Source organism: Rhea americana, unplaced genomic scaffold (assembly GCF_003343005.1).
Source record: "Rhea americana isolate MKP2758 unplaced genomic scaffold, rheAme1 scaffold_252, whole genome shotgun sequence".
Lineage (NCBI taxonomy): Eukaryota > Metazoa > Chordata > Aves > Rheiformes > Rheidae > Rhea > Rhea americana.
The window spans coordinates 1,098,578-1,126,322 of NW_028186371.1; the positions used below are offsets into that span (position 1 = coordinate 1,098,578).

At 38.4% G+C, this 27,745-nt stretch overlaps 1 protein-coding gene across 1 annotated transcript in view; it reads left to right on the forward strand.

Annotated features, from left to right (window-relative positions):
• The first annotated feature begins 15,156 nt into the window (after positions 1-15,156).
• TFEC (transcription factor EC) overlaps positions 15,157-27,745 on the forward strand; it is an 88,947-nt gene continuing 76,358 nt past the window's right edge. The window contains exon 1 of the mRNA XM_085307102.1: positions 15,157-15,357. Coding sequence (XP_085163228.1) covers positions 15,157-15,357 — 201 coding nt within the window. The remainder of the gene's footprint in view (positions 15,358-27,745) is intronic.

The following is a 27,745-nucleotide window of genomic DNA, read 5'->3' on the forward strand; positions in this document are numbered from 1 at the left end:
AAAATAAACTATATTCCAGAAGAAGAGCAAGAAGGGAACTATGTGGGCAGAAAGTATTGGCCTGTTATTCCTGTCAGGTCAGGACTGAAAGAATATCACTTGTATCACTTGGGGAGAATAATGATAAGAGAGAAGAGAAAGACCCAGAGGGAGGGCAAATAGTGAGACATATAAAGAATGTACAAGATCCTCATAACTGATGTTATTAGCCTGATGCTGCCAATTTCATACTTAGACTGGTAGCTTAAATGTAGTATCTATGCCTCAGTGGTGGCGTTTATTAAAACCTCATCACTAAGATTTAAAATCCTGATCTTCAGACTCATTTAAATGGTTATAACTATGGGTAGACAGAAGCTTTGATCCGCTTCTCCAGAATTTTCAGTCTCACTTGCTGATTGCTGGACAGCTGTGAGAGTCCTGCTRCCTGGTGCCATGCACAAACTGCATTAACATCACTCAGTAGCYCAAGTTGGGTGACATTTGTTTATATTCCTTTTGGACAAATCTGCTGCAGGACACCTGACCTACCTGCAATAAATAAAAGTTCAGATATTTTCCTGTTATCTCTTTCTCTCACTCTGGCAGTCACATATCCTAGTTTTAAAATCAGGGTGTGTACTCTGCATATGTTCAYTTGTTCACTGTCTGAGTTTTGCATACAAGTAACAAGAAACTGTGTAGAGTAACCACAACCCCGAAATCTTTTTAGTTACTTAAGGAGACGCTTCTCTACCTGKGTGCCATGACTTTCCAGAGCTGAAAAGTATTATCTTAAGGCAAAAGTGAAGTATAYGTAACTAGAGGAAAGCCATCACCATTTTTTCCCCTCTAAAGCGTTTTGCTTTATTTGCAAAATTGTATTGATAATCTTGTCCTGGTTAAAGTTTAGCAATTCATGCAGATATTACAACTGTCTAGTAAGGAGGCTGCAAAATTGTTTATGTCATTCTTCCAGCATCACAAAACAGAGTAAAATTATGAGACTCAAGTGGCCTAAGAAGTGAGCTKAGAAGGCAAGAAGTGCGTATTAGCATTTGCTTAGTAACATACCCAGCCCTGAAACACCATCCAGCTACCTCTTTTGTCATACTAGCACAAGCCGTGAGGGAGAAGAGATTCCAAGTGAGCAAGGGAGACATCACATTTATTTATTATCACAAATAAAAATACTTGTCTGGATATGGTGCCTTCAGAGAGTGATTTTATGCTCAGTGTTTGAAGCTGTTACATTAGAATACAAATGAAATAAAAGTATACAGGAGGAAATAGCATGACTTTTCTGATAGCAATTGCCCAATTAYAGACTTGAGTGGGATTAAATGATTTATTTAAAAAATATCTGTGTACTCTRGTGAAGTTGTTAGCAACATATGTTGTTTGGATTGTCTGAAATTTTTAACCATGTGGTTGTTTTTGAAATAATAACTGTTTGTGTTCAGATATTCTCATTTCTGAACATTGTCCCAAGCTAATTTCTGTGTGTGTGTGAAAATTTCAGTAGAAATATCTCCATCATTTCTTGATTTCCAAAAAGTTACAGAAAACATACCTTTTGTCAACATTAAACTCGTATATAGCTACCTTCTTCAARAACTATTGTTATTCCATGAGGTGGAGTGGAGGTGGGCTTCATATTTGCCCAGTAAGCTATTGAGGATCAGAAAATTGTTGTCTGTCTAAAAAAGCAAAAATTTCCAGATTATTAGATTTGGTATTTGTAGATTGCGCATAATCTCTTGGGGTTTGTTAAACTGTAACACCAAAATTCTTGCATCCCTTTGAGCTTTGGTGCAGTGCACAGTTGCAGAGACTAAGGAACAATTTTTGTGAAGCTGAACTTTTGCCTGCTGGAGGCAACAAAAACAAGATCAAAGAGATGCTGCAGCTTCATTTCCAGGGCTCCCCTTGGTACAGAGACAGGGAAATGGAGTAGGACATAAAAATAGGAAAGCTAGCTACTGAAAAGTTGAGAAATGACAGAAAATTAAAATTGGCCAGCAGGTATTCACACTGTGTAGTTTAGGCTGTTTGCTGGAGGAATTTTTATGCTCTTCATCTTATTTGATATGTAGCAAGTATGCTTCTGATAGTAGCTCTGCTGCATGCCTTATTACAGATTTCTCAGCATCTGGTTCCCAAACTATGTTACATCCTTTTCCTTTTCTCCCTCAGTATTTGTTGTTAAGAGATTTAATGCTTTGGTCTAAATATCAACCGTATGCAACCATTTGCATTCAGAGATGCAGCTCTAACGTGTTGTGATTGTATGTACAATTAAGACTTTTCTTAGTATTATGCTCTTATCTGTTTTTCTTCATGCCTCATTTCCTCAAGCCAAGTGAACACAATAGAATCTCACCTCATTTTCCCTTACAAAAAGAACATTTTTGATTCTTCAGAATGCAAGATCAAAAAAAAAGGGATCTAAAGAGCCAAGCTTAGAGTCAAACTTAGCAGTTTGGACACTGGAAGCAGTGAATTTTCATTAGAGGTTCCGTGAAACTTCAATTTGTTCTCTATTTGTCTGAAGATAAATTATCCACACATTATCCACAACATTGCTTCTGGATGGAAGTGGGTACCTTGCATTGCATCTTTYGATCTTAATGACACGAGTCTGTGCTAGTCTAGGCATTTCAGTGCAGATGTGCCCGGTGTCTGTCCTTGGGAGAGTTGGGCATGTCACACTTTGTGTGTTTTGGTGTTTAAGCAGGTCCAAAGCAGGTTCTAAAATCAGAATTTCTTGCAATGMAGCCTAGTTTTGGTCAGGAGAAGGTATGCTGAGTATCAAAAAAAGTGGGATATCTTGTCAGCTAACCTGTGGGAACCAAGAAGGAGATGACTGTCTGGAGCCTCTAAGTCATATACAGTCCTAGACATTTAATACAAACTAATCTTGCCGCTCTGCTGAACCAGGGACTSTGTGATGTGGACACAAAACAGGAAAGAATGGTTACTTTTTCCATCTTCTTGGGTTGAGCAGGACACTCTCATCCTAACAGTATATCAAGTGCCTTGATCAAAGGAATGTGTTTGTTTCTTTATTGTTGGTGGTGGGGAGCACTGATTTATTTTAYACAGTTCTCTAAACATGTATCCTTTTAGGTTATATTGTTAATATGTATGCTTTTATATTTTCAAACATACTTAGCTGTATTGATTAGTCAATTATATGAATGGAAGAAAATAATAAACTAAATTAAACAACTACATCTTTCATTTCTGAACTGCTAGATTGTTGATGTAATTTGCTTCCTGCAGAACAGCACTGAGGAAGGCTTTCCAGAGGGCTGAAATGAAACTGCTGAATGTGATGATCTTGCCCCCTAGCGGTCTTCAGAGAGGATAATTGGTATTATCCTGTCAATGATGAGATTTGGTTTTGGCTCCATRGGTGAGAAATTTAAGTCTTAGTAGAAAAACAGATTCCTCCCAGATTGAAAAGATACAAGTAAAAAGTACATATTTAATATTGAGATGCAGACTGATCATTTACAACAGCTACAATATTTTAAAGAGATGTCTATAGATAATATTCAGATTCCCTAATGTTTTCATTAACAAAATTAACAATATTAGTCAGTATTTTAAAGTCCTAATTGGCTGTGTGCCATCTTTTTTCCAGTGCTGGTTAATGTGAGGCAACGGTTCTCAGTTATGAACCGTGGATCATTGGTGGTCTGTAAGACATCAGCAGGTAATTCATGAAATGATTGGAAAACTAGAATTTGCTCATAGAATTTCCAAAATATATAGACAAACAGTTGAAGAAAGTAGGGAAAATCAGAAAAGAAACAAATGTTCAAAGTTTATCATGTTTTTAAGCTAAGAATTTTAAAAAGGCTTTGATTTTAAAAGGGCATTGATTTAAAGACTGAAAAATATTTTTTCTAGTCAACTGGAAATGAATTAATATCAACAGTTGAGGGGACAAGCACTCTAATAGCTGAAGCTTCTCCCGACAGGTTGAAAGCACTTTTCAGCCCTGGAGCTTTTCATCCCCTGAGAGCTGAGGGCATTCAGAAGTAGCGCTTTCCGGATCTCCATTAACTATAGTTAGCTACAATTATAATCCCCAGTATCTATTATTTTGTTCAGATATTCCTTCCAATAAGTTCTTGGGATGTACTGCCATGCAATACTGAATATGCTGTTGGTACTGAAAGTAGGTAGAGACACTAAGGTGGAATTTTTAATATCTCTTACTGACTTAGGAGCATGTACTCTCCTGAAAGTCAGCAGGACCTCTGCTATAGAAACATTCCTTTGAAGACTTCTTTTGAAACATCCTCTTTATAATTTTACTACAAGATCATGTCAGGTAATAAATGGAGTCTATATGGTAAAACGTTGCTGGCCCTAATGCTGTTTAGCTTGTGGGGGAGACATTGTTCACGTGTTTGCCTGAGTGTGCTTGCATATCCTCACATAATAAAACCGAGGAAAGACAACAACGTCATTCAAAACAAGAGCAGCATAGGCTATTTATATTGTGTTATGTCACAAGTCATGTTACTATTAAGACACAATGACAAAGGTTTCAATAAGGTTATAAATTTCTGCTGAGATCACTATCCTCAACATAAATGTCACTGCTGCTGTATTCCCCTCACCTTCTCCCCTCAAAATTTTGGGAAAATTTCTCTTGAGCTGTAATGCCTGYCATCTTCTGAGGTATTTTCTTTCTGTTTGTTTTCTTGGTTGTTGCGGTCATTCTAGAAAAAAAGTCAGTTTTGAGGGAGAAGATGAGACTTAGATGTTCATCAGTCTTACAATGAAGAAATCTGAGCTGTATTTCTTGTTTTATCAGACTGCTCATGAAACCCTACCCAAGACACATAGAATTTGATTTTATGAGATTCTGCATGCTAAAGCAGAGCTCCCAGTGTTTCCATTGATTCCACTTTGAACTTAGGATGCACTCTCCTTCCAAAAAGCGCACAAAAGCCTTATTCATTCTGCCCATTAATAGGTAGAGTGAGCATCATCATCATTATTCCTCCCTCTAAGGAGGAACAGTGAGGAATAAATATGTTAGTATTAGCATGGTGCTAGTGAGAGTGTGTTTTCCCAATGCCACTAAAAGAACCATACAATAGAAAAARTGTAGAAGAATGAATATTGATGCATCTTAAATTGCTATGCTGCCAGGAAAAGCTATTTTTACAAGGCATGGTGCGTTTTTCCCCCTTATATAGTCTATGCRTTAAATTTGACTTGCATCTTTGTTTTTTAAAAAACTTATTTTGAATTCTAGGCAACATTTTGGGATGAGGAGTAGTATGGATGCTAACCATTTATGTCACAAGTCAAGAAACATTTTTATTTTTAACCTTCTCTCTTTGCTTCAGTGATTCTTGTACAAAGATTTTACTGGCCTTTGAAAGCTGTGTCAAGGCCAGTTCTCTCCTGGTTTGTGCTCTTTTTTAAGACAGAGAGAATGAAGGAGTTGCATTGTTTGCTAAGGATCTACAGATTGGAAACAAAAGTTCATTCTGGAAARGAAACTAAATTATTTTCTTGTTCTWGTGGTCACATTAAAGTTTGATTAAATTATTGCAGTTGGATGCCCAAAGAGGTTTTTGTAGCTATTAGGATATGTGAACACTTTTTGTAAGGCTGTTCTGCTGTTCTGCTGCAACGGGTTGGATGTGAAAAAATATTGGTGATGTACCAGTATGTTCCCAGGAAACAATCCAGTTTCCCCGGAGATGCTCTTTGTTTCCTTGTAAGAGCGTAATAATTTTATCCATAATAGTGGATGACACCAAGTCTATTTGGCTCAATACCCAGTCCCCAGAGGCTGGCAGTAGTACAGGCCTAGTAAAGAGTTCAAGGAGATCTCAAGAAAATAATCATTTTTCTCTAGAAAAATACAGTAGCTTCAAGGAATCTGCAGCTCAGCTAATTCCTATGCCATTCCTGAGATATAGTATCTTAGTAATTAATAGTCCTTTATGTTTTCCAATAATTAGCCTAGTGACTTTTTGAACCTATGTAACTTTTCCATCCTATACAATCCTCTGACAAAAAGCACCGCAGTTCAACTGCACGTAAGTGAAAAAAAATTCCTTTTATTTGTTCTGAACTTCTCATGTGGTCATTTAATCACGGACATGATGTTGCTATTGCTTACCTTGTGAAAGTATGAAGCCTTCTCTCTGCAACACACGCATTTTTTTCAAGTAACTGTATTGTCTTGCCTGAGGTGTCTTTTCTCCAGGGTAGAGAATCTTGCCTGGCTATTTGGTTCCATGAAGAAGTCAAGATTCTTTAACCTACCATTTTTACTATTTTTAGCACCTTTTCCATTTCTATTATGTTCTTTTTACACAGATAGACAAGAACTACACATAGTATTTGAGATATAGGTATGCTGTGAATGTAATTCATGACAAAACTCTGTTTTCTGTGCTAATATATTCCTAATATTCTATCTGCTTATTTGACTGCTACTGATCATTGAGCTGGCCATTTTATAAAACTGTCTCTTTTAGCTTCAAGACTCCTTTCCTAAAACATAACAGCTAGTTCCCTAAGAGCCTCTGCTGATGATATATACAGTTAGAATTGCAAATACAGTCTAATACATCTCAAATAATTCATGCTATTTTTGCTGACATTGAATTTCATCTGCATTTCGTAACTGTTCAGTCAATAGCATAAGATCTTTACACTACTATCAATAAGGTGTAAATTTTTTTACTTCCCTCTCCACCATTTTACAGACTATTTATGAACACTTGAAGCATCAAATAATGCCTCTGGAATTTTGCTAATAACTTCCTTCATTGAGAAAACCGACCATTTACCCCTACTCCTTGTTTCTTGGTTTTCACTCAGATAGTGAGGCGCTCTCATTCTGCAACATAGTCCTCCTTAGGCATCTTTGGTGAGCGAACTTCCTAAGGGCCTTTTGGAAGTCCCAGGGACATGTGTTGGCTGACTCCAGTTTGTTCACATGCTCAGTGACTCCTTCAAAGAAGTTTAAAAGATTTGTAGAATAGCAAAAGCTATTTAGCGAAAGCCTTGTCAACTATATCCCYCTTCACATTGTTATAAGGACTTGAAATAGCATAGCTGCATAGCAATGAGGCTTCAGTTAGGACTTTTTCTCCAAAACCTTTTTTCTATGTGAACAGTAATCAAGAAAAAAATGTTTGTATATGAAATTCTGTTACTGCCCTGCCTCTGAGACCTGGATTTTCAAAGTTGATGGTAGGGGACTCTATATTTTCTTTCGCTCCTACTCCAACCTCATCCCTCTACAATAGTGACCTCTACACTTATTTTGCCTTTCAATGTCTTAAAATTCAGTTTTTTGTGCAGTTATTCACAYTGAACCCTGAAAAGAAGCCATATATACTTATAATGATAAAAGAGAAAGTATTTCTTAACTGTTATAGGCTTCTGATATTTTATTAGCCAAGTCTACATTCACCCTCACCCTTACAGGTCTCCCTGTGGTGACTCTGAGCTCTGCTGATCATGAAGACAAATGATGGAAGCATCTGACTTACAGCTTTTTAGAATCAAAGAAGTTTGAAAGGAAAAAGACCTTCTAGGTCATTTTGTCCATCCCCTGCCAATACAGGATCATGACCTACTGTGCAGTAACTTCACTAATGCTTTGCCAAGTCTCAGTTTAAATGAATCAAATAATGGGAATTATACCACTTTCTTTGGGACAATATATCCCTATCGCTTCATAGTCTCTATGAAGAATAGTTATGATGTTTTACCCAATATTCTTAATATCACTGTAATTACAGGGATAACTTATTTTCCTCTTATAATCGATGTTTATTTCTTGGTGTTCATACCTGTCACATACATGTGAACAATTATGTTAAAGGTGCTGTATTTGTCATGTAATTCTTTCCAGCTTTCTTTATAAGCCCCTTATCAATATTTGCTGTTTAACTTCATTTAATTTCCTTCTATTTTATTCATCCTTCCAGTATAGGCTGCTATGTATAGTATTTTCTAGTTTATTCTAAGATTAATACTCATTTGTTAATGTTCTTCAGCAAGAAGACTATTGCTTGAGTCATAATGTGATGTGTCTGGATATGTGATTCCAAAGCTCATGRGTCTCCCCCTTTATAGCCTAATGCATTTCTCCGACCAGTTTTCATTCTTGTCTTTTATTGAGCCAATATACCTTTTACACACTACTGAAATTTTATTTTAGTGAATCACCCTTCCTGTTCTCAAGTAAGCTCACTTTTTCATTATCTCCATTATTTAGTATTCAAACTCTAACTACTTATTTCCTCATGCCCTTTTGTAAAACATAAAACTTTTTTTGCAGGAATTCTGTATCTTATGTTTTACTCAGTCTTGAAGAGCAAACAAACAAGCAAGCGAACATATGTCAGACTTTGAGTTACATTCACTGTATTGAATTTTTAAAAGTCAACTAATCTTTTTTGGAGCCACAAAAACTAAACTGCCTTCATCATACRTATACATTTGTTTCTTGGCATTGATACAGATCAGAGGTAAGGTTCTTTGGATATACMCAATGGACATTTCCAAGACAATTCATATTTACCTTTCATTTTTCATACAATCTTCAAGAAAAATTCTTATAAAAATTTTCATTTAAATTTTCATTTAAATCACTGCACATACTTTCAATTTTACCCCATCTTTCTTTCTTTCTTTCTTCTTCCTTTTTTTTTTTTTGTTTTTTTTGTTTCCATTGGAATTCTTTAACTTGGTCCGACCAGAAAAGCTGAAAACTGTCAACAAAATTTAGAAAAATATGAAGACATTAAGTGATCTTTTYCCCTCCCTACTCCTTTAATTCTGGGGAAAACAGAATGAGAAGAGAAAAAATTTATTTGAAACTATTGCAGAAGTTAAGTAGGATTAACTTTGTTAAACTATTTGTAAGTTATGCAAATTATACCAGTGAAGTTAGATTTCAGATTTTAAACTGTTGAACTTAATTTTTACTTTTTTAACCACAAAAATGCTGAGATAAATGCAAATTTTATACATGGATATATGCTTGAAATTTTGGTATCTTTTGCATATAGCATTTGTATGTGACTGTCCTCCTCCATCACTACTCTAACTGAGGGCATAGGTATACATTCTCTTATAAACACAGATTCCTTCACTCACTGTCAAACTCACTGTCAAAAATTGCTCCAGGCTAAAAGCTGGCAAATGAAGGGTTAACTAAAAGGTCAATGAAATGTGAAGAAATCTCTGTCTCTCGATGTGTACAAAAATTTGTGGTTTTAGATGTCTTTTATGTTTCTATTGCTCAAAAATAGATTTTTTTTTTGATTGAATATTTTCAGGCTTCCATTGTCTGAAATAGATGATGGCCTTAGGGCATTTTTGAAGGGGAAAAACTAAAGAAAAATGACTAAATTCCTTTGTTAAGAAGAACTGCTGCTCTGCATATCCAGTAAATTTTGTAATACAAAGACATACTAGTCAATGGAGAGTTTTGCTTGCAAAAGGACTACAAGATTAGGTTCTTAGTATGCAAGTGTGACATCCAATAGGTCCAAATAGGTGTGATAATACTGCAGTAACCGGGAAGGAACCGTTACAGTTACTCTCTCAGTTTTCATGCTTCAGAGCTTCTCAAGTGTTCACATATGAGTARTCTGGCCAAAAGAGTAGAGAAAGAGCCAGTGAGGGAAGGAAGAGAAACCTTTTATTGTAGAACATTTAGGACAAAACCTTAGCTAGTCCAGTGGCTGAGGTGGTCTAGTGTTCAGACACAAGAACAAGGTGGCTCTCTGGGAGCGTGGRAAGATTTAGGCCTTTGCTGAGCTTTTGTGTGAAATCAGTGTTGCACCTTCTTGCAAAGTAGATAGCTGATCAAGGCAGAGCAGACCAAAGGCTCTGAATTACCCTCAGGTTACTCTGCTTTATGCTGTGTGGACACTGTCAGGCTAGGCACAGTCTGCAAGATGCTGAAAGGAACCTGAAAATGAACCAGTTCTTTTACTGGGCTTTCATCTGAATCCTGCACTAGACTTCTAAAAGGAACAGAGAAAGAAGAAAATTGGTATAGTCCATAGGTGTTTCTCTTTAGCATTGCATAGGGAGCTTATACTGGAACAGAGTTTCATGGTACAGAGTCCTGACCCTGCTCCCACGGAAGTCAGAGGGACTACAGCAGGTACAAGCCTTGTACTGCAGCAGATGCAAGCCTTGCACTTTCCAAGCAGCATTCCCTCATTCACTTTCTTTGAGGGTAGAAGGACAGCACAGACTCTAAATGCTCAGGTTGAAAAGTAATCCTGTAATGGCAATCCGGGAAAGTAAATAACTGCACCAGAATGCATTCTTGGTGCAGTTATTTACTTMTTTGTTTCTTGGATGACTGAGCTGTGTAGAAAAGGACTAACCACTTACTGCTCATGGTAAAGGAACAGTATTAGTAGTTAGGAGACTGAGTAAGTTTCTATTCCAACTTCCAGCTCATCAGCCCTGATGAGTTAGCCAAACTCTCTGGTCCTCAGTTTTGCCTCTTACTCGTATTGGAAGATGCTCCTTTCAGAGGCGGTGCAGTGATTTTTGTGATTCTCAGCTGAGGAGGTTCTGAAAGAACAAAGATCCTTGTCTTACCATTTATTCTGAGCCCCCGAGCAGCACTCAGTGAGGAGTTGCAGGGGTCAGCCTTGCAGGAAGAAATTTTAGAAGTGATGTTGATTTTGTAATAAAATGAAAAGGAGATGTTAGGATGTTAAAACTTCATTTTTATTCAAATACAGTTATCCCCACTTTAGTGCATAATAGCCAGTAAGAAATGCATTGAAAAGGACAAAAACTTGAAGAGAAGGAAAAAGAAAATATGTCAGGCTTTCTACTTCTCTAGTACTGATGCTACTACTAAAAATATTCTATGTAAAGCTTTTTTTTTTTTTTTTTTTTTTTAATACTCTTGGATATGTATTGACGTGCTAGCTCATAACAGCTACTTAATGGCTATTAGAGTTTAATAGGTTCATAAAATACATTTTTCAAAAGACCCTAAGTAGGCATTTGCATAATAGGAGAAGCAATTCTGAGCATCAGAAAAATAATGCACTGTTTAAAAAATCATTTTGATATACATTAAAACATTGACTAAGTTCATAAATACCATCTGGAGTTCAATCTGGTAAGGGATGTGAAGGGCAATATGAAGGGCTTTGACAGGTAGATCATCAGCAAAGTGAAGCTTAGGGAGGAAGTGGGTCTGCTGCTGAATGGAGCAGAGGACCTGGCAACAGGACATGGAAATAGCCAGAGTACTCAATGACTTCTCCTCAGTCTTTGCTGGTAAGACCAGCTTTCAGAAATCCCTGAGACCAGTGGAAATATGGCATGAGGAAGACGTCCCCTTGATAGACCTCCCCTTGATAAACGGGGAGCAGGTTACTGAATATTTAAACAAACTTTACATACACGAGTCCACGGAACCTGATGTACCCATGAGTGCTGATGGAGCTGGCCAATGTCAGCAAGGCTACTCTTGATAATCTTCAAAAGGTCATGATGATCAAGGAAGGTTTCTGAGGATGGGAAGAGAGCAAATGTCAGTCATATCTTCAAGAAGGGGAAGAAAGAGTATCTGGTGAATTACAAGCTGCTTAGCATCACCTTATTTTCTGGAAAGGTGAAGGAAGAGCTAATCCTGAAAACGATCTCAAACATATAAAGGACAAGAAAGCAAATAGATTTACAGCATAGAAGTTACTATGGATTTACAAAGGGAAATCATGCCTGATGAACCTGATAGCTTTCTATGGTGAGATAACTGCCTTGGCAGATGAGGGGAGAGCATTAACTTTTGATGTAAGGCTTTTGATACTGTCTCCCCTAACATCCCCACAGACAAATGGGAAAAGCAGGCACTAGACAAGTGGACAGTGAGAAGCACTGAAAACTGGCTGAGATGCTGGATTCAAAAAGTTGTGATCAGCAGCACAAAGTTTGGCTGAACTAATTAGGCCAGTCCCTAGGGGTYTCCTCYAGCACTCAAGACTGGGACCGATACTGATTAAGGCTTCATTAATGACTGCGAAAATGAGACAGAGGGCATCCTCAGCAGGTCTGCAGATGGTACAAAACTGGGAGGAATAGTTGCTAGCCCAGGTGGCCGTGCTGCTATTCAAAGGGACCTGGACAGGCTGCAGCAATGGGCAAACAGGAATCTCACAAAGGTCACCAAAGGGAAAGGCCAGGTCCTGCACCTGGGGACAAACAACCCTAAGCACGAGTCCAGGCTGGGAGCCAGCTAGCTGGAAAGCGGCTTTGCAGAGGAGGACCTGGGGGTCCTGGTGGACAGCAAGCTGGACATGAGGCAGCACTTTGCCCTTGTGGCAAAGGTGGGCAACAGCCTCGTGGGCCGCACTAAGAACAGCGTTGCCAGTGGGACAAGGGAAGGGATCCTTCCCCTCTCCTCAGCACTGGGGAGGCTACAGTTGGAGTGCTGGGCCCAGGACTAGTTCCCTAGGCAGGAGAGACATGGACTGRTGAGCTGGGCAGAGAGGAACCTCCTGAGGTTCAACAAGGGCAAGTGCAGGGTCCTGCACCTAGGGAAAAATAACCCTAGGCACCAGGACAAGCTGGGGGCTGACCTGCTGGAAAGTAGCTCTGCAGAGAAGGACCTGGGAGTGCTGGTGGATGACAGGTTGACCATGAGCCAGCAATGTACCCTTGTGGCCAGGAAGGCCAATGGTCTCCTGGGGTTCACTGGGAAGAGTTACTAAGCCCTGGGGAGGCCTTATCTCAAGTACTGTGTCCAGTTCTGGGCTCTCTAGTACAAGAGGGACATGGAGGTACTGAAAATCCAGCATAGGCCTACGAAGATGATCAGAGGGCTGGAGCATCTGCCMTATGAGGAACAGCTGCGAGAGCTGGGCCTCTTCAGCCTGGGGAAGAGAAGACTGAGGGGGAATCTTATCAAGTGTACAAGTACCTGAAGGGAGGGTGTCAAGGGGACGGGGACAAACTGTTTTCAGTTGTCCCGTGTGACAGGACAAGAGGCAATGGGCAGAAATTGAAGCATAGGAAGTTCCACCTGAATGTGAAGGGGAATTTCTTCCCTGTGAGAGTGACGGAGCCCTGGCACAGGTTGCCCCGAGAGGTTGTGGAGTCTCCTTCCATGGAGATCTTCAAGGCCCGCCTGGCTGCAACCCTGTCTGCCATGCTCTAGGTGACCCTGCTGAGCAGGGAGGTTGGACTAGATGATCTCCAGAGGTCCCTTCCAACCTTACCGATTCTATGATTCTATGATCTACCAGAGCACATGCAGTGAAGAGCCATGAAGATATCTAGGGGCTTGGAGCACCTGCCCTGCAGGGAGAGGCTGCAAGAGCTGGGCCTGCTCTGCCTGGAGATGAGATGGCTCTGGAGAGATCTTATAAGTGTGCATAAAGGCAGTAAGGAAGACGGAGGCAGATTCTTCTCAGTGATGTCTGGTGAGAGGACAAGAGGCAATAGGCACAAACTAAAACTGGAAATTCCACTTAAACGTATAGAAATACTTTTTGTTATTGTGAGAATGATCAGATGCTGGAAGAGGTTGCCCAGAGTAGCTGTGGGCATTTCATGCCTGAAGATATTCACCCCCATAACTGCATATGGYGCTGAGCAACTTGCTTCAGTTGACCTTGCTTTGAGCAGGGGGGTTGAAATGGATGATCTCCAGAGGTACCTTTCCAGCCTCAGTCATTCTGTGATTCTGTGGTTCAGACAATTCATGATTATATGATCTGTTGGTGTCATTAGAGATTTTGGAACCCCCCTCTACTTTACTTCCCTTCCCCCCCCCCCCAAGGAAAATCATGTAGCAACTAATATTGTTTAAGTTTGAATTAAGAAATAAAAGGCCAGCTCGCAGTATGTTGTACCACTTCCCTCATTTTGCTAGGTTATCTGCAGAAAGCTCCCTCGTTTTGCTTTCTGTTTATCGGTACTTGGCAGGGTTCAGGCTAAACCAGTGGAGATCTGATTTCTCATGTCTTACATATTACAAAAAATACTTACTATAGGAGTAAATTAGGGATGATGTTCAAGTCTTCATTTCATGTTTCCTGGGGGTAAAGACAGTATAAGCCAATGTGCTGTTATTTTAAAAGGTTGGATTAGCTGATACTACAAGTCTTTTCTCACATTACTAATTCTGATATGAGTTTCCTTCCTCGGAACTATTCACTTTTGAAATGCTTACTTTTCTCGGGATCAAGTCTTTTTGTTTCATATGCCTGTTTAGAAACTGGATTGTGAAAATATGTCTTTTTCTAAACACAGAATGTTAATGTAGATGGCTGTTAGCAACCTAGTTCCTTGGAAAACTGGAATGGCCSCTGCATACAGAATCAGTTTTACCTTCATTACTTTTCAAGAGGTTACTTACACATACATAGTATCCACTATAGAACAAGTAGGAAACAGAATGGGGGAAAATAAAGGCTTCTTTCTCATATCAATTGTGGTTTCTTTCTTTCTTCTTCTTCTCTCTCTCTCTCTCTCTTTTTTTTTTTTAAGCTGGCAGTTGTTCCTATTTTCAAGTGTTTGTTTCTACTTTAATGAGGATACCAACTTTCATCCAGTGAGATGTGTGGGTCACTTTGTTAGCGCACTTGCACACACCAAGGCAATACAGCAGCTGGAAATTTTGACTTTTAGCTGAATTATTTCTCCACAGCAAATGGCTTTCCTTTTGACATATTTTAATGTACTTGCACACTGAGAGGAAGAGTGGGTGAACAGAAAACAGACTGTTTTATTAACCCAGCAGTCACCTTTGAGATTCATACATGTCCACTTTTTTCTTGCCTTTGTACCTAATCCCAAGAGAGTGGTACCTGGCTTCCCTTGGAATAACAAAGTCAGTCAAAAACCTCCAAACATGATTGTTAACTGAATGCCAACTGTTTCTTCTCATCTTCTTCTTCTTCTTCTTCTTCTTTTTTTTTTTTTTTTAAAGCAATGTGTTAGGGATTGTGTCCTTATGGGTGCCCTATAACCATAACATTAATTTGGCTTTATATTTAAGGATTTTTTTCTCTTGCAATAGTAGAGTTACATTGTGCAAGAAATTAAATTACTGCTTCTATTTTGTGTGTGTGTGTGTTTTATAGTGATTTTTTCAGCTCTGCTAATAGTGGAAAGGAAAGAAATAAAGCAATGCTGCAAGCACTGACTGGACCACAGTTTCAGCTCAGAGGAAAGCTACAGGATCAAGAGTGGACGGACAAGCACCCTCAAGAACAAGCCCATGCACATTATTCACAGTGTCATATACCAGTTTCACAGTATCCTGGCTTCAATGGATTTTTTCCAGTGGGAACATACTTTTCATCAGACAAAGCTCCAGCAATCTCAGAGGTACCTATATTACCAACATTTACAAAGCAGATTTCAGAATGTTGTGTTATCTGCAGAAAGCTGTTCTTAATTGTAACATAATTACTTCATTTTGAAGTTCATCTAAATCAAATCCAGGAGGGAGGTGAGGGGTAAAACTGTTTAAATTTAACATTTCCGTGAAAAAAAAAAAAACATATGTAGGGCTCAAGCAAGTTTTGGGATATTAACTAACAATTTCTTGTGCTCATTCTGCATCAAAACACACTAATTGAATCAATAACTAATCTTGGCACAGCCGGCTAATGAGCTAAGTCTGACAGTGTACAGTCCATCTGCACTTTGGACAGTGGAATGGCTCTGGAGTTTTCTTTCCATGTTGTATGACGTTTCCTGGATGCAGATAGGCTGAGGTCCAGCCGTGGTGGGAAGGAGAAGGGACCTCGCAGCTGCAGGGGTACTCCTCACCCTGGGGCAGCAGGTGCAGGTTCTCATGATGTGAGGAGAGAGGGGACAACCGCCTGGCAGCAAACCTGTGCCTCGTGGCTGCTAGCATCATCCATTTGGGACTACAGTTCTTCTCCATGGCTGCTGACAGCCTTGGGCTCTTCTCTGAACTCCCTGCCCCAAGGACAGGTGGTGGAGAAGCAGTTCGGCAGGGTGGTCAGCGTTCTGTATGCAGSGGCTGGAGGCAGTATCCAGAGCTCCTTTGCCTCAGCAGGGTCTGCATGGGGCTGCAGAGCCCATTGCCCAGATTATCCACTGTCGGCTGTGCATTACAAAACTCCCTGTTTGAAAAACAGTTGCTGAACATATCAGATGATGCCACCATATTCCTCTCTATTCCAATGGGAAATAACTGTGGTATTTCAGRTACCACACGGTGGCAGCTGTTGATAAAGGCTGATACTAATTTGTTTTTAATTTATTAAACTGAGGAAAGCTAAATTGCAGTGAGTAGAGTAGCCAAGTAGTCATTTCAGCAATGTTACATCTGATAGTTTGATACCTGGTATCTTGACCCTTTCTTTCTCATTTAGCAGTGGGAAGGAAAAGAAAAAGATAAGCAGAGATTCAGTTACTGTCCAAGCTCTGAATATTTTAAATCTTTGACTACTAATAAACTTTCTCTSCTGTTCTTGCTACTCCTCTGGACTCCCTCTGCTCTCCTACTCCTCCAGTATTCTGCACTGTAGCCTGGGGAAAAAAAAAGTTTTAGAAAAATAATAAAGTTTTTATTTATTCCTTACAGMTTTTCTGCCCCTGTAGGCATTTGTCTGCCTGTCTGGCTAATGTGCTGTAATAAATCTGCTCTCTGCCATACACACATATATCATTCTATCAATCAGTGAGAGGAAATGCTGAGTATGGTGAGCGCTAACAAGCACTCAGAGGGGTCAGAACACCAGTGCACTATACTGGCATGCTACTTTCCCTACAGGCTGCCTTTAATTGGAGGAAAATAAATGAGGCGGCATGTGGCTGGTACCATATCGTCTTGCCAATTTTCTTGCTTTGGCAAACTGACCGGCTGCTTCATCTTGCAGGGTGGCACTAACCCTACCCAGGCTCCTGTTGGAAGGCAATTCTCCCTTACCCTCTTTACTGACTCTGAGTTGACTGGGGCAGGCGGTGCTGTGGGGAGAGCATTTCCTTGCAGGCTGGAAATCACACGGGAAGGAGATGTGGGAAAAGGTGAAGAAAAAGGAATGGGAGGGTGAAAGAAAGGAAAGCATGATAAGGGATGAGAAAGAGAAAATATGGAGTGGGAAATAGTGAAGGAAGTGGCATCAAGGGGAAATGGACTGAGGAAAAATGGGGAAAAGCAAATAAGAGGAGAGGAAAAAAAGAGAAATCATGATGAAAAAGACATAGGAACCCATATATTAGTGGAGAGAAATACCAGAAGTAGAAAAAAATAGAAAAAAAATAGCAAAAGTCATAGCAGGCAGGAAGTAATATCTCCAAAAGATCTCAAGGAAGATCAGATCTTTAGAGGTATTTTTCAAAGACGGGTTTCAGGTTTCAGTTTTAGACAAGAAACTATGCCCAATCCATTATTAAATAGCAACAATTTAAGCTGGATTTCCATAAACAGGCTGACTTCTAGACATTTCTTCCCACTGGGTGGTGAGCATCCAGTAAGCCATCAAGGACTGACTATCATTGCTCACTAGCAAGATTTGTGACTGGGGCTTTACAGCCAATCTGTTCGCTGCAGACTGTGTGTCTTGTGGATGAAAAGGGTTTTGTTGTGAAGAAAAGAAGAATTACAAATCTCTGTGGGGATATAAAGGCCAAGGTGGGAACTCCGGGTTTATAGAATGTAAGAATGGATCATTATGCTTTTCTAGAAGTCTTTCATTTTCTCTGCATTTGCAGATGTTCTGGTTTTGATAAGTATATCACATTTGCACAATAGTAAAATGACAAAAAATCTTAATGCTGTTTTTCTCCACCCAGAATCAGCACCAGTGAGGRATCCATCTTGAGTAAAGAAGTACCATAGAATAGCTTTGAGAACACTATCTTTGAGATCAAGGATTTGGGAAGGTAGCAAGAAAGGGTCAGAATTTGCTATTTYAGAAGTACCTTGGCAAAGGTCTAAGAAACAGAGTTCAGAATATAACTTATGCTGAGGCCTCTTTTTTTGTAACACACAAGTTGGGTCTGAATTAACTTCTATGTTGATCAAGGAGAATCATCTTTATTGTCCCAAAAGGCAGGTCAATCTACAGAAAGGCAGTAAAAGTGCTACTGGATTTTCTCTCGAATTATTTGTAGGTCTTATGAGCTAAGTGACTTTGSTTTTAGCAAACATATGGATTGGAGAATTGAAAGAAAATCCAGAGGAATGTAGGACATGGTATTTGTGACTCAAAATGTGTGACTTTTGCTCTTGAATGAATGAATGCCAGAGGAAGTGAAGGGCACTGTGTGGTGAGAAATGCTACTCTTCAGTCAATGGGTGAAGGTCAGGTTATAACTCTCTGTGATATAAACCTGTTGTCCTTTTCTTAAGAGTATTCCACTGTCTTGGTCAAAATAGAGACAATGACTAAGAACATCTTTTGAAAGAAAATTTATTTTCTTTAAGAATGGTTTTTTTGTACATATCAATGTTGGTGGAAATTTCAGTGTCCTTTCTTCTTGAAGCAATCGATCAAATCAAAATCTTTATTTAATATTTCACTTATTTACTTCCCAGACCCTTTAATAGATACATTGAAGTGGAAGGTTAAATTATTTAATATATATATTCCTTCTCCAGGCTCTCCCTTCTCCATGGCATGCTTTGTTGTCAATGATAGATTGCACGTGAGCAAATTCAGGATTGTGCAGGTACTATGTAAAGAGCATTGGAGCTTTTTAGGTAAAAGGAACAATACTATACTACAGTTATCATTGCTAAAAACAATAATAATCAATAAAATACAAAACTTCAAAACAAGATATATTGCCTGGCAAGAAGACATTATGACTGGCAGAAAGCTCTTTTTATGTTAGTATTCTAAAAGTGTTAACAGGTTATTCATGCTTAACAGGAAAAGAATGGCTTGTGTGAGACTCACAAAACAAAGAACGAATGAATGTGGCTTATCAAAGATTGATCTTGTGAAACTAACTATATCTGTTTTGATCAGAATTCAAGTTTGGCTGATAGTGATAAAAATGTTAACATAATATAGTCAGACTTCTGCAAGGTGTTTGATTAGCAAACTTGCCATGCAATAAATAAATTAATTGACTAAATAACTGACAGAACTGAAAATGGACTTGGAAATGGAGGATCATTGCTGGGTTGGATGTTGTCCTTTGGACTAGCATGAGAATGAGTTCTTGGGCCAGTGCTGCATAAAAACATATTATTAGCTAGTGAAAACAGCTTACCTGTGTAAATGACTTCATTATTGAAGCAGTGAAAAAGAGCAGAGTATAGAAAAATGTACTGGTGTAGAACAGCATGAGTCGTTTCACTATGTGTGCACATGTAAATCATGTATATTTTAACGTGAAGTAAACAAAACTTCACCTCCAGAAAATGAAAAGTCCTATCAACCCAATTCATGACAAGGTGGGGGACTTTGACCTGGAAACCTAGAAATTTGAGGAGGACTTAGGAATCAGAAGGCTTGATCAACTAAAAACTAGTGTTAAATGAGGTTTAAGGGCGACCTGCTGAAAATCCACCAGCACCAACAGAGGTACTGAAAGACTGAAAAAAGCAAAGGCACGCAAAGTAGTGGTTGGAAGCTAGAATCATTTCATCTGATTCCAGGCGCCTACAAGGCAGATGTTTGTTAAACACTTTCACATAACTCCCAGTGAGGCTGGAGTGATGCTAGCCTCATCTACTGGAGAAGCCCTGTGTAGCCTGTCTCGGGGAATCTCATTTACCTAATCCCAGCTGTAATCTCTATTTTCTGTTTCCTCTTCTTTCTGAAGTCCTCCGTTGGTAGCAGTGGCACCTACATTTGATATAAGAGTACATATACATTCTAAACCAGATTTGCCTTTTGGTGGATATCTCCATAATCACTTTTGCTCACGACTGCCAAAGTCTATCCAGCTTTCATGTGTCTGTTCTGTCCAGATAGCCATTGTTATGGTTATTTTGATTAGAAAAAGACAGAATGGCAACATCTTGCTACCCTCACACAAATAGCTCATTTGAATGCAAGGAAAGTGCACTACCTATCCAAGAACATCCTTGTCAAATACATATATACATCTCATCTCCCTCTGTCGTGTCTGTAATATCTTGTTTGGGCTTTGCCAGAGGCAACAGCTCCTAYGTAAATGACACATTAGCAGTACACAGGAACATAAGGATACTTACACTAAAATACAGCAGTGATCCATATATTGAAATTCAGAATGCCTTCCTTGGAATCTCCTATCTTAATATGTGTTTAAATCTGAACTAGATAATTCAGTCACATTTTTGTAGTAAGTGGGACAAGTAGGCACTTTTAAGATCAATTTTATCTGGCTTATGTTAGGCATTTACTTTCAAGTAAGATAGTTTGTAGCCTCAAAGTGCCTTTTTATCACTGTTTACTGAAGAGTCTAGATAATTAGCTTAGATGTAGGCATCTTCTTTTTCTCATACACATAAGTCAGATGAGTTTCACTTCTGCCTTTTGCTTCACAGGAAGGATAGAAGTCTCAAACTTTCTTGATTCCACTTTCAAATTACTTTATGAGCTGATGCAGAAAGGTTCAAATTGAATTATCAGAAATATAATTTCTGATAATTTTCAGGTTATTATGCTTTTTAAGTCTGCCCAGACTATTTGCTGAACATTTTCTAGCAGCACAGATGCCTGTATGTTTGCTGAATTTACACAGATTTTTTCATAGAAGTCATTTGAAATTCATTACTTTGTAGTTTTATGGACAACCTGTGCATTTATTATTGATATTAATAAAATTCTTATGTTTGGTGTTGATAGCTACATCATGAGAAAGCAAACAGAGAAAAGGAGAGGTGGAAATGAGGTGAAATGATCAGAGACAAGAGGAAAGAGGGAAATAGAAAGAAGAATAAAATATGTTTTGGAAGATCTGGAAAGAGGAGGAGCAGAATGGAGAGCAAAAGATATGAGTAAGTGGGAAATAAGTAGAAAGATCTGTGAGGGATCCTCAGGCTTACTCATTATTTTGTAGATATCTATAATTTCTTTCCTTTCCTTTCCTTTTCAAACTTCACAGACTTCATCTTTTTAACCTTACAATGTGTAAAGTCCACAGTCTCCATTCTTCCTCCCATATATTTCATAATTTTTTTGCCATTTTTAGACCTTTTTCTTTTTACTATATCTATTTTTTCACACACCTCTTCATATCTGAGCACAGCTGTTGACCTACTTCTGTGCAATAATTCCCATGAAATGGAAATCACCAAATCTAGCACTTTCTCTACACTGATGTCTGTGCTATTGAGGGTAAGTTCAAGAATCAGTTGAGGGGAGTATTAAAAATCACTTTGGATCACTGACTCAAAGTTAGCATCACTTACTCAGAGGTAATGATTCTCTAAGACTTGAAGCTGTGTCCTATTAGGATGATTTGGTCTAAAGCGTATTGTGATTCATTGTATGAAGGAGGCCAAAACTTATGGAAAGACAGGTCTAAGAAAGAAAGTCATACTTTTATCATAAGATCTCTTGATTTCCTCCCATGTATTCTCAGCTTAGAGTCTTGGAATTTAAGCATCCCCAAAACATTTCCAAGCACTGAAATTACCTCTCAGGATCTCTTAGAAGAGTTCTTGGCACAGTTTTGGCCAACGACAACTAGCACTTTCCTTCAGAAAGATTTGGAATTTATGAGGTCTGGGGACAGCTTCTAATTGGCATTTTACAAGTAGTTGTGCCACTGCAAAGGCTATAATAATTACTGATGTAAATGTGGGCTCTTCCATGACTGTCTGGCTTCAATGCCCAGAGATGTTTCCAGGCACAATTTTATGAGTAAAAGCATAGTTTGCGAGGGTTCTCACAAAATTTCTTTTCTGACAACCAAGTGCTTTTTAGTATATATTTCAAAATGGGTGGTGTAAAAGGGTAGAGATCTCATTTGCAAGGAAGGGCCAGTCATTTTTTTTTTTTTTTTTAAGGAGAATATTATCATGTCCCATCTGGAGTTAAAAACTTTTACAATTGTAAAGTAGAGAATGATAGTGCAAACACTGCTGGCCCTATCTTGAGGGTGTGCAGGTTTATCCACTGTTAATGGAAGGAGGTGCAGTTTCCTGTCTCCTGCAACAGAGAAAATGAATCAGCTCCACAAACTTGCAAGGCAGATCGGCACTTTTTGAAATGATGGCCCAGAATTAAGAGCATTGCAGAAYTTACACTTTCCTATTGACTTCAGGGGAAAGGCAAGAACCAACATGGGAGTTAGAGTCCAAATGTAGTAATAAATAACTGAAGGGTCACTGGGAGAAAAATGAGCTTTGAAATGGCAGTGTGATTCTCTATGACAAGGGCTATAGTAATTGAATTTTGAAGACTTGACTGTTGAGATATTAAATATTATGCACAGCATTAGTAATTATATAACAGGTGATATTATGCAAGTGTTTGTTAAACCTATAATTCAAATTTAATGAATCACCAATGGCCTTTGTTATATGGAAAAGGAAACATACACTTCACTCGTGAGATTAATCTTATTTAAAGCAAAAATTCTCTCTCTGAATAGTTGGCAGTATTCAGCCTAAATTAGCATCAGCTGAAGTGAGCAGTTGAGCTTCATCTGACATTTATTAGGACAAATGCATAAAGGCTGTGCTGTGGCAATACCATTTAATTGTCAGGGCAATTAGTTGCCACTTTGGAGATCAGAATTGTTGCTGAATTAAAAAAAAAATAAAGGAAGAAGCTGTTATTTGTTATAAAGACCTAACAGAAATGATTTCTTTTTTTAACTGGAATTTGTGTCTGAATTTTATATTGTACATAAAAATGAGAATCTGATGGCATGGTCTGGACTCAGGCATAACAGAGAAAAAAAGTAATCATGTTAACAGCGGTTGGTCTTCTTCCTATGACTTCAAACTGGTGCTGACTTTTATAAAAAAACAGGTAAATCACTGGATGCTAGGGGCAAAGGCCCTGTAGTGTTTATGGTTGCCTTACCTCCCTAGAAAAATCAGGATTATTTATTTTCAACTGTATTAATATATTAAAAATAAGAAACCTTGTGTCCTCATGCATTATTCTGTAAGCCTTACCTCATTTGCTCTGCAGTCTGCAGAGATGTCCTTAAGCAAATCAGATCTGAAGGTTGTCCAACGGTTTGACTCTAATCTCTAAGAGCTTTCCTATGTTGAAAAATACTCATAGCACTATCTTCTGATATACAAATAAACTTGCCATTGCAGGAGATCAGACTTTAACTTGAGACAACTCTTCAGCCTCTCTTATTTATTGCTGTATTCATTATCAAATTCTTTCTAAAGATTTTTGAAATCAAACTTGCTTATCTGCCATGCAGCACAGCTGTAGTGTGCAAACACTATGAACAAATCCAGCATGGAAATAAGAGCTCCTTTAGGTCAAAGCTCTGATCACAAGTGCAGTGTCTGGAATCCTACASTCTGACGGCTTGTACAATGGCTGGCCTTTGGATTAATATAGGAATGCAGTTTTCAAGAGTTGCAGTCCCTTAATCTTTATAAAGAATGACAATAATTTCTAAATGGCTAGAGTCTCTGAGTTGTGTGTTCTTCCACTCCTCCTTCTCCCCTCCCCTCTGAAGTGGGATTTGTGTGTTCAATATCAATCCAGATCAAATCCTATAGCCTGACATTTTCATGTGTCTGTCAGTTCTGTATCTGGACAGATCTGAACTGATGATTATAGTGACTATCTGCTTTTTAAAGGGGGAATTAAACTTTTACAGAAAGCCCTGGTGCCATGATGTGCTAGGTCCTGCTCTGGATGTGTCAAGGTCGCTGGGCTATGCTTGATCCAGTTGTCTCCAATGAGAACTTTGTTGTATCAGCTCCCATTTCTTACCTCTGGGATGGTGGTAATGAGTCTTTGCACTTTTGTTCAAAACTATTGCCAGTGATCCCAAAAGTTCAGTAAATTTTGACCTCTGGTAAACACCTTTGGCAGGTGTTCATGTCTAACTAAATGGCCTGTCTACTTTCTGAGCTATGTGAGATAGAGTTAGGTTCATTTAGAGCTTTGTACATTATTTTCTGCGCAAAGATTTAGGACCTTTAGAGGCTAGCACTTAAAAATTTTGGAAATAATGCTATATCAGGGGCAGGACATTAAAAACGTCTGCTACAGAGAATGGACCAAATCCTTGCAATTTCCTAGATCAGTTCAGGTTAACTTTTCTTCTTGAGGTTAAGGGCAAAGAGAATCAAAAGAGTGGGAAGTCAAGGTAGCCTCTACAGGTAGTTGAAATCAGATTGAAATATGATGAAAATAGTGTCAAGATGTCATGATTTATCTGTAGTTACTTTCAGTCCAGCAAAATAGGCTGAAGTAATCTGATTCATTAGGTTGTATGCTTCCTAGCTAATTTTGAAGCTTTGTAAATGAATGGACCATTTCCTTGGTTCTGTGGAATGCTGCCACTGGTGACCAAGCAAAAGATCTATTCCCATATAAGCTGCTRTATCTCTTTGCATCTCCATTGTGGTTTTCCTGTTCCTTTTCTCATCAATACTGTTTCCTCTAAAGTCTTGTTGATCTCAGGTACATTGTGATCTTGATAACATTGCCTTTCTTTATATTGGTTGTTATCACATCCACTAATATGAAAATGTTTCATTAATAAGTTTCTTGAAAGCAAGGCAGCCTTGAGTAATCACCCTGGTTAATCAGCTTCATCTGTGAAACTGCTCTTCCTTCTCTTTTGTTGTGTTCTTATCTATCATAGAATTAGGGCCAGATTTTGGAATTAAGCAGTCAATGATGCTTATTTCCATATCTCTGTAGTACCTTCCTCTACCAACATTTCTACTGTTCTGCAAAAGGTCATTCAGTCATTCCCAGGTATTGCCTGAAGTACATTTTTCCAGGAATGAAACAGTTATTGCCAATAGACTCCTATAGCCCATATTGGGTTTGCTTTCTCCATTAGTTGGGAGAAAATAATAATGAACAAAAAAAAAGCTACTGGAGTCACTTTCATCTGACTCACAATCTCACAATTGTATCTGCATTTTTTTTGCTATTCTTCCAAAGTCCTGCTATATGAGTCTTTTGATGAGCAAAACATGATGTAAACCTTTCGTATTTGTCTCTGACAGAAGGATACAAACTGATATTTGTATCTGAGATCAGGCATTTTGACTTCTCAGAGGGAATTTTCTGTCAGAATTCAAATGTGCTCCCTGAAACCTGAAGTGTCTCCAGTTTGGGGAGTTGTATCACAAGCTGTAGAGACAGACCCAAAAGGCACTGAAAATGAAGTAATGCCTTGCCCATCAAATGTGAATAGAAAAATAAAACAAAAACAAGTCAATAGAGATAAAGAAACACAAGAATTCTCTTCCACAAAGAGAATCAGTCACCAGGTGTTCGGATCTGTAGAGCAGACACACAGCTTTAGTTCTTGTGGCCCATTCCCTCTGTAAATGGGCATATTTATCCTTTCTCAGGAGACAGCTATGTGAATGCAATACTTTCTGTCTCTAAGATAGAATCATAGACAAATTTAGTAATAGATAAAAATGTAACATACAAAAGTTGCTTTGGTGCTCTTCAAAGGAGAATACCTATTGTGAATAACAACTTTTTCTTGTGTCTCTATAAGCCTAAAGGAAGAAAAATTACTGTTATTCTACAGACAGCATAATTTTAAAAGTCATGCAAACTTCAGAGGTTGTCAAGAAAGCAAAAAAAAAAAACAACCAATCAACCAACAAATAAACAAAAAAACCCAACCTCCTCCTACAAAACAACCCCCATACCTCTGGCATCCCACATTCCACTTATTTCATCCAAGACTACATATTTATTTTGAGATTAATTTGGTACATGTAGTATACATTTGCCAAGGATTTTTTTTCCTATTTAAATCTTCAGTTCAGCTATGTTTTAATCCTATTACTGCTAATTGAGTGAAGTCTGCAGTCTTTCTGAGTTCGGTGAAGTTCAAGTTGTAATTGGTATCAAAGAAAGGTACAATGCAGGAACTGAATATTAATATTTAACTCTTGCCATTTTATTATTTCCACTTGAAAATCACAGCAGTGGTTAAAAGACCTTTTTATGAGTTCATGAGGTTAGTGAATTGGAGACTGTGGGATGAGATTTTTCATTCATGCAGCAAGATTAACAAAAATTGTTTTGTGAGAAGTGTAAATGGAATATTATACTGGTGCTCAGTAGTACTGGTTATTGGTACAGGCTTCTCAATATTCCCATCATAAAATTTTCCTGTAGGTTAAGTAACTGTGCTGTAAAATTTAGCTCAAGGCTGTTATGACATACAAGATTCAGACCTAGGAGCTATTCTGTTTCATATATTCCATTTGGCCTTTTGTAGATAACTAGAAATTATGGCAGTTTCAGATGAAGTTTTGGATTAGAGAACTTTCTAAAGGGCTATGATTTTAAAGAAGAATTCCTCAGAAGATATGCACACAATGCTGGATTAATTGCCTATGACTGAAAACAAGGATAAAGACCACCCAGGACAAAGACCACCACTATGATTTCAGATACTTAAACAAGAACATTTGTCAAAAGCAAGTTGTTCAAGGACACAAATGGTTAATTTACCCAACATCTACACAGAACCTTGTTCAAAAATAGAAATTAAAAGAAGAATGCCCATTGACTTAGTGGCTTTGGAGATAATTTTTACTCTTGATTAAAAGTATATTTGGAAAATCAGTTAAGAATTTCTATCTGAAAATTTTATTCTTTCCATTATTCCAATTTTTATTTTGGGTTTACAAGGTTGTAGCCTTTATCACGCTGAGAGTGCATATTCAATATTATACCATCGAGATCTCTATAATCAATCATTTGAAATCAAATTGGATACAGACCACAATAGAGGAGCTGTTCCATGAGCACATTAGTAGCAAGTATAATTCTCAGAACTACATTTTCCTATAATATCACTAATATCAGAAAAAAACAGTGCCTGAGAGGAAGGAAAAATGATAGAAAGTAATGCTGGAAGTCTGAGTAAACATCTAAGGAGATCAAAATAGAGAAAGGGAGCAAAGAAGAGATGAAAAATTAGGCTGAGAGAAAAACACTGAAAAAAAGCAGAGCAAAAAAGATACAACTGGTAATACTACATATCTGTCATCTGTTTTATATTGAATGGGATAAAAATGTGRTAATTATTATTGCTTATTTCTATCTACTGATATTTTTGGCCATCACATGAACACCACACATAATCTGAGCAAGTTATTTGACCAAAATTTAGAAGTAGCAATGATAGCAAAGCTAGTTCCAGAGTGAGATACTTGATTCTAAACACTTGCCCTGCGCACTGTGATCTCAGACCAACATGTGGATAATCAAAGTTTTGTTTATTTGTATTCTATCTTTCCCAAGAATATTTTCTGTTAATTTACCTTAATTTGTTGYGTTGTAATGCCATGCTAGGTTGAAGCAGAACTCCATTGGCCATGCAGATCCAGTAACTTTGTGAGCAGCATCAATATGACTGTGATATACAGTTATAGAATCACAGAACAGTTGAGGTTGGAAGGGACCTCCGGAGCTCGCCTAGTCCAACCCCCCTGCTCAAGCAGGGTCACCTAGAGCACGCTGCACGGGATCACATCCAGACCGGTTCTGAGTATCTCCAGAGAAGGAGACTCCACCGCCTCTTGGGGCAACCTGTTCCAGGGCTCTGTCACTCTCACAGGAAAGTTTTTCCTCACTTTCAGACAAAACTTCCTGTGATT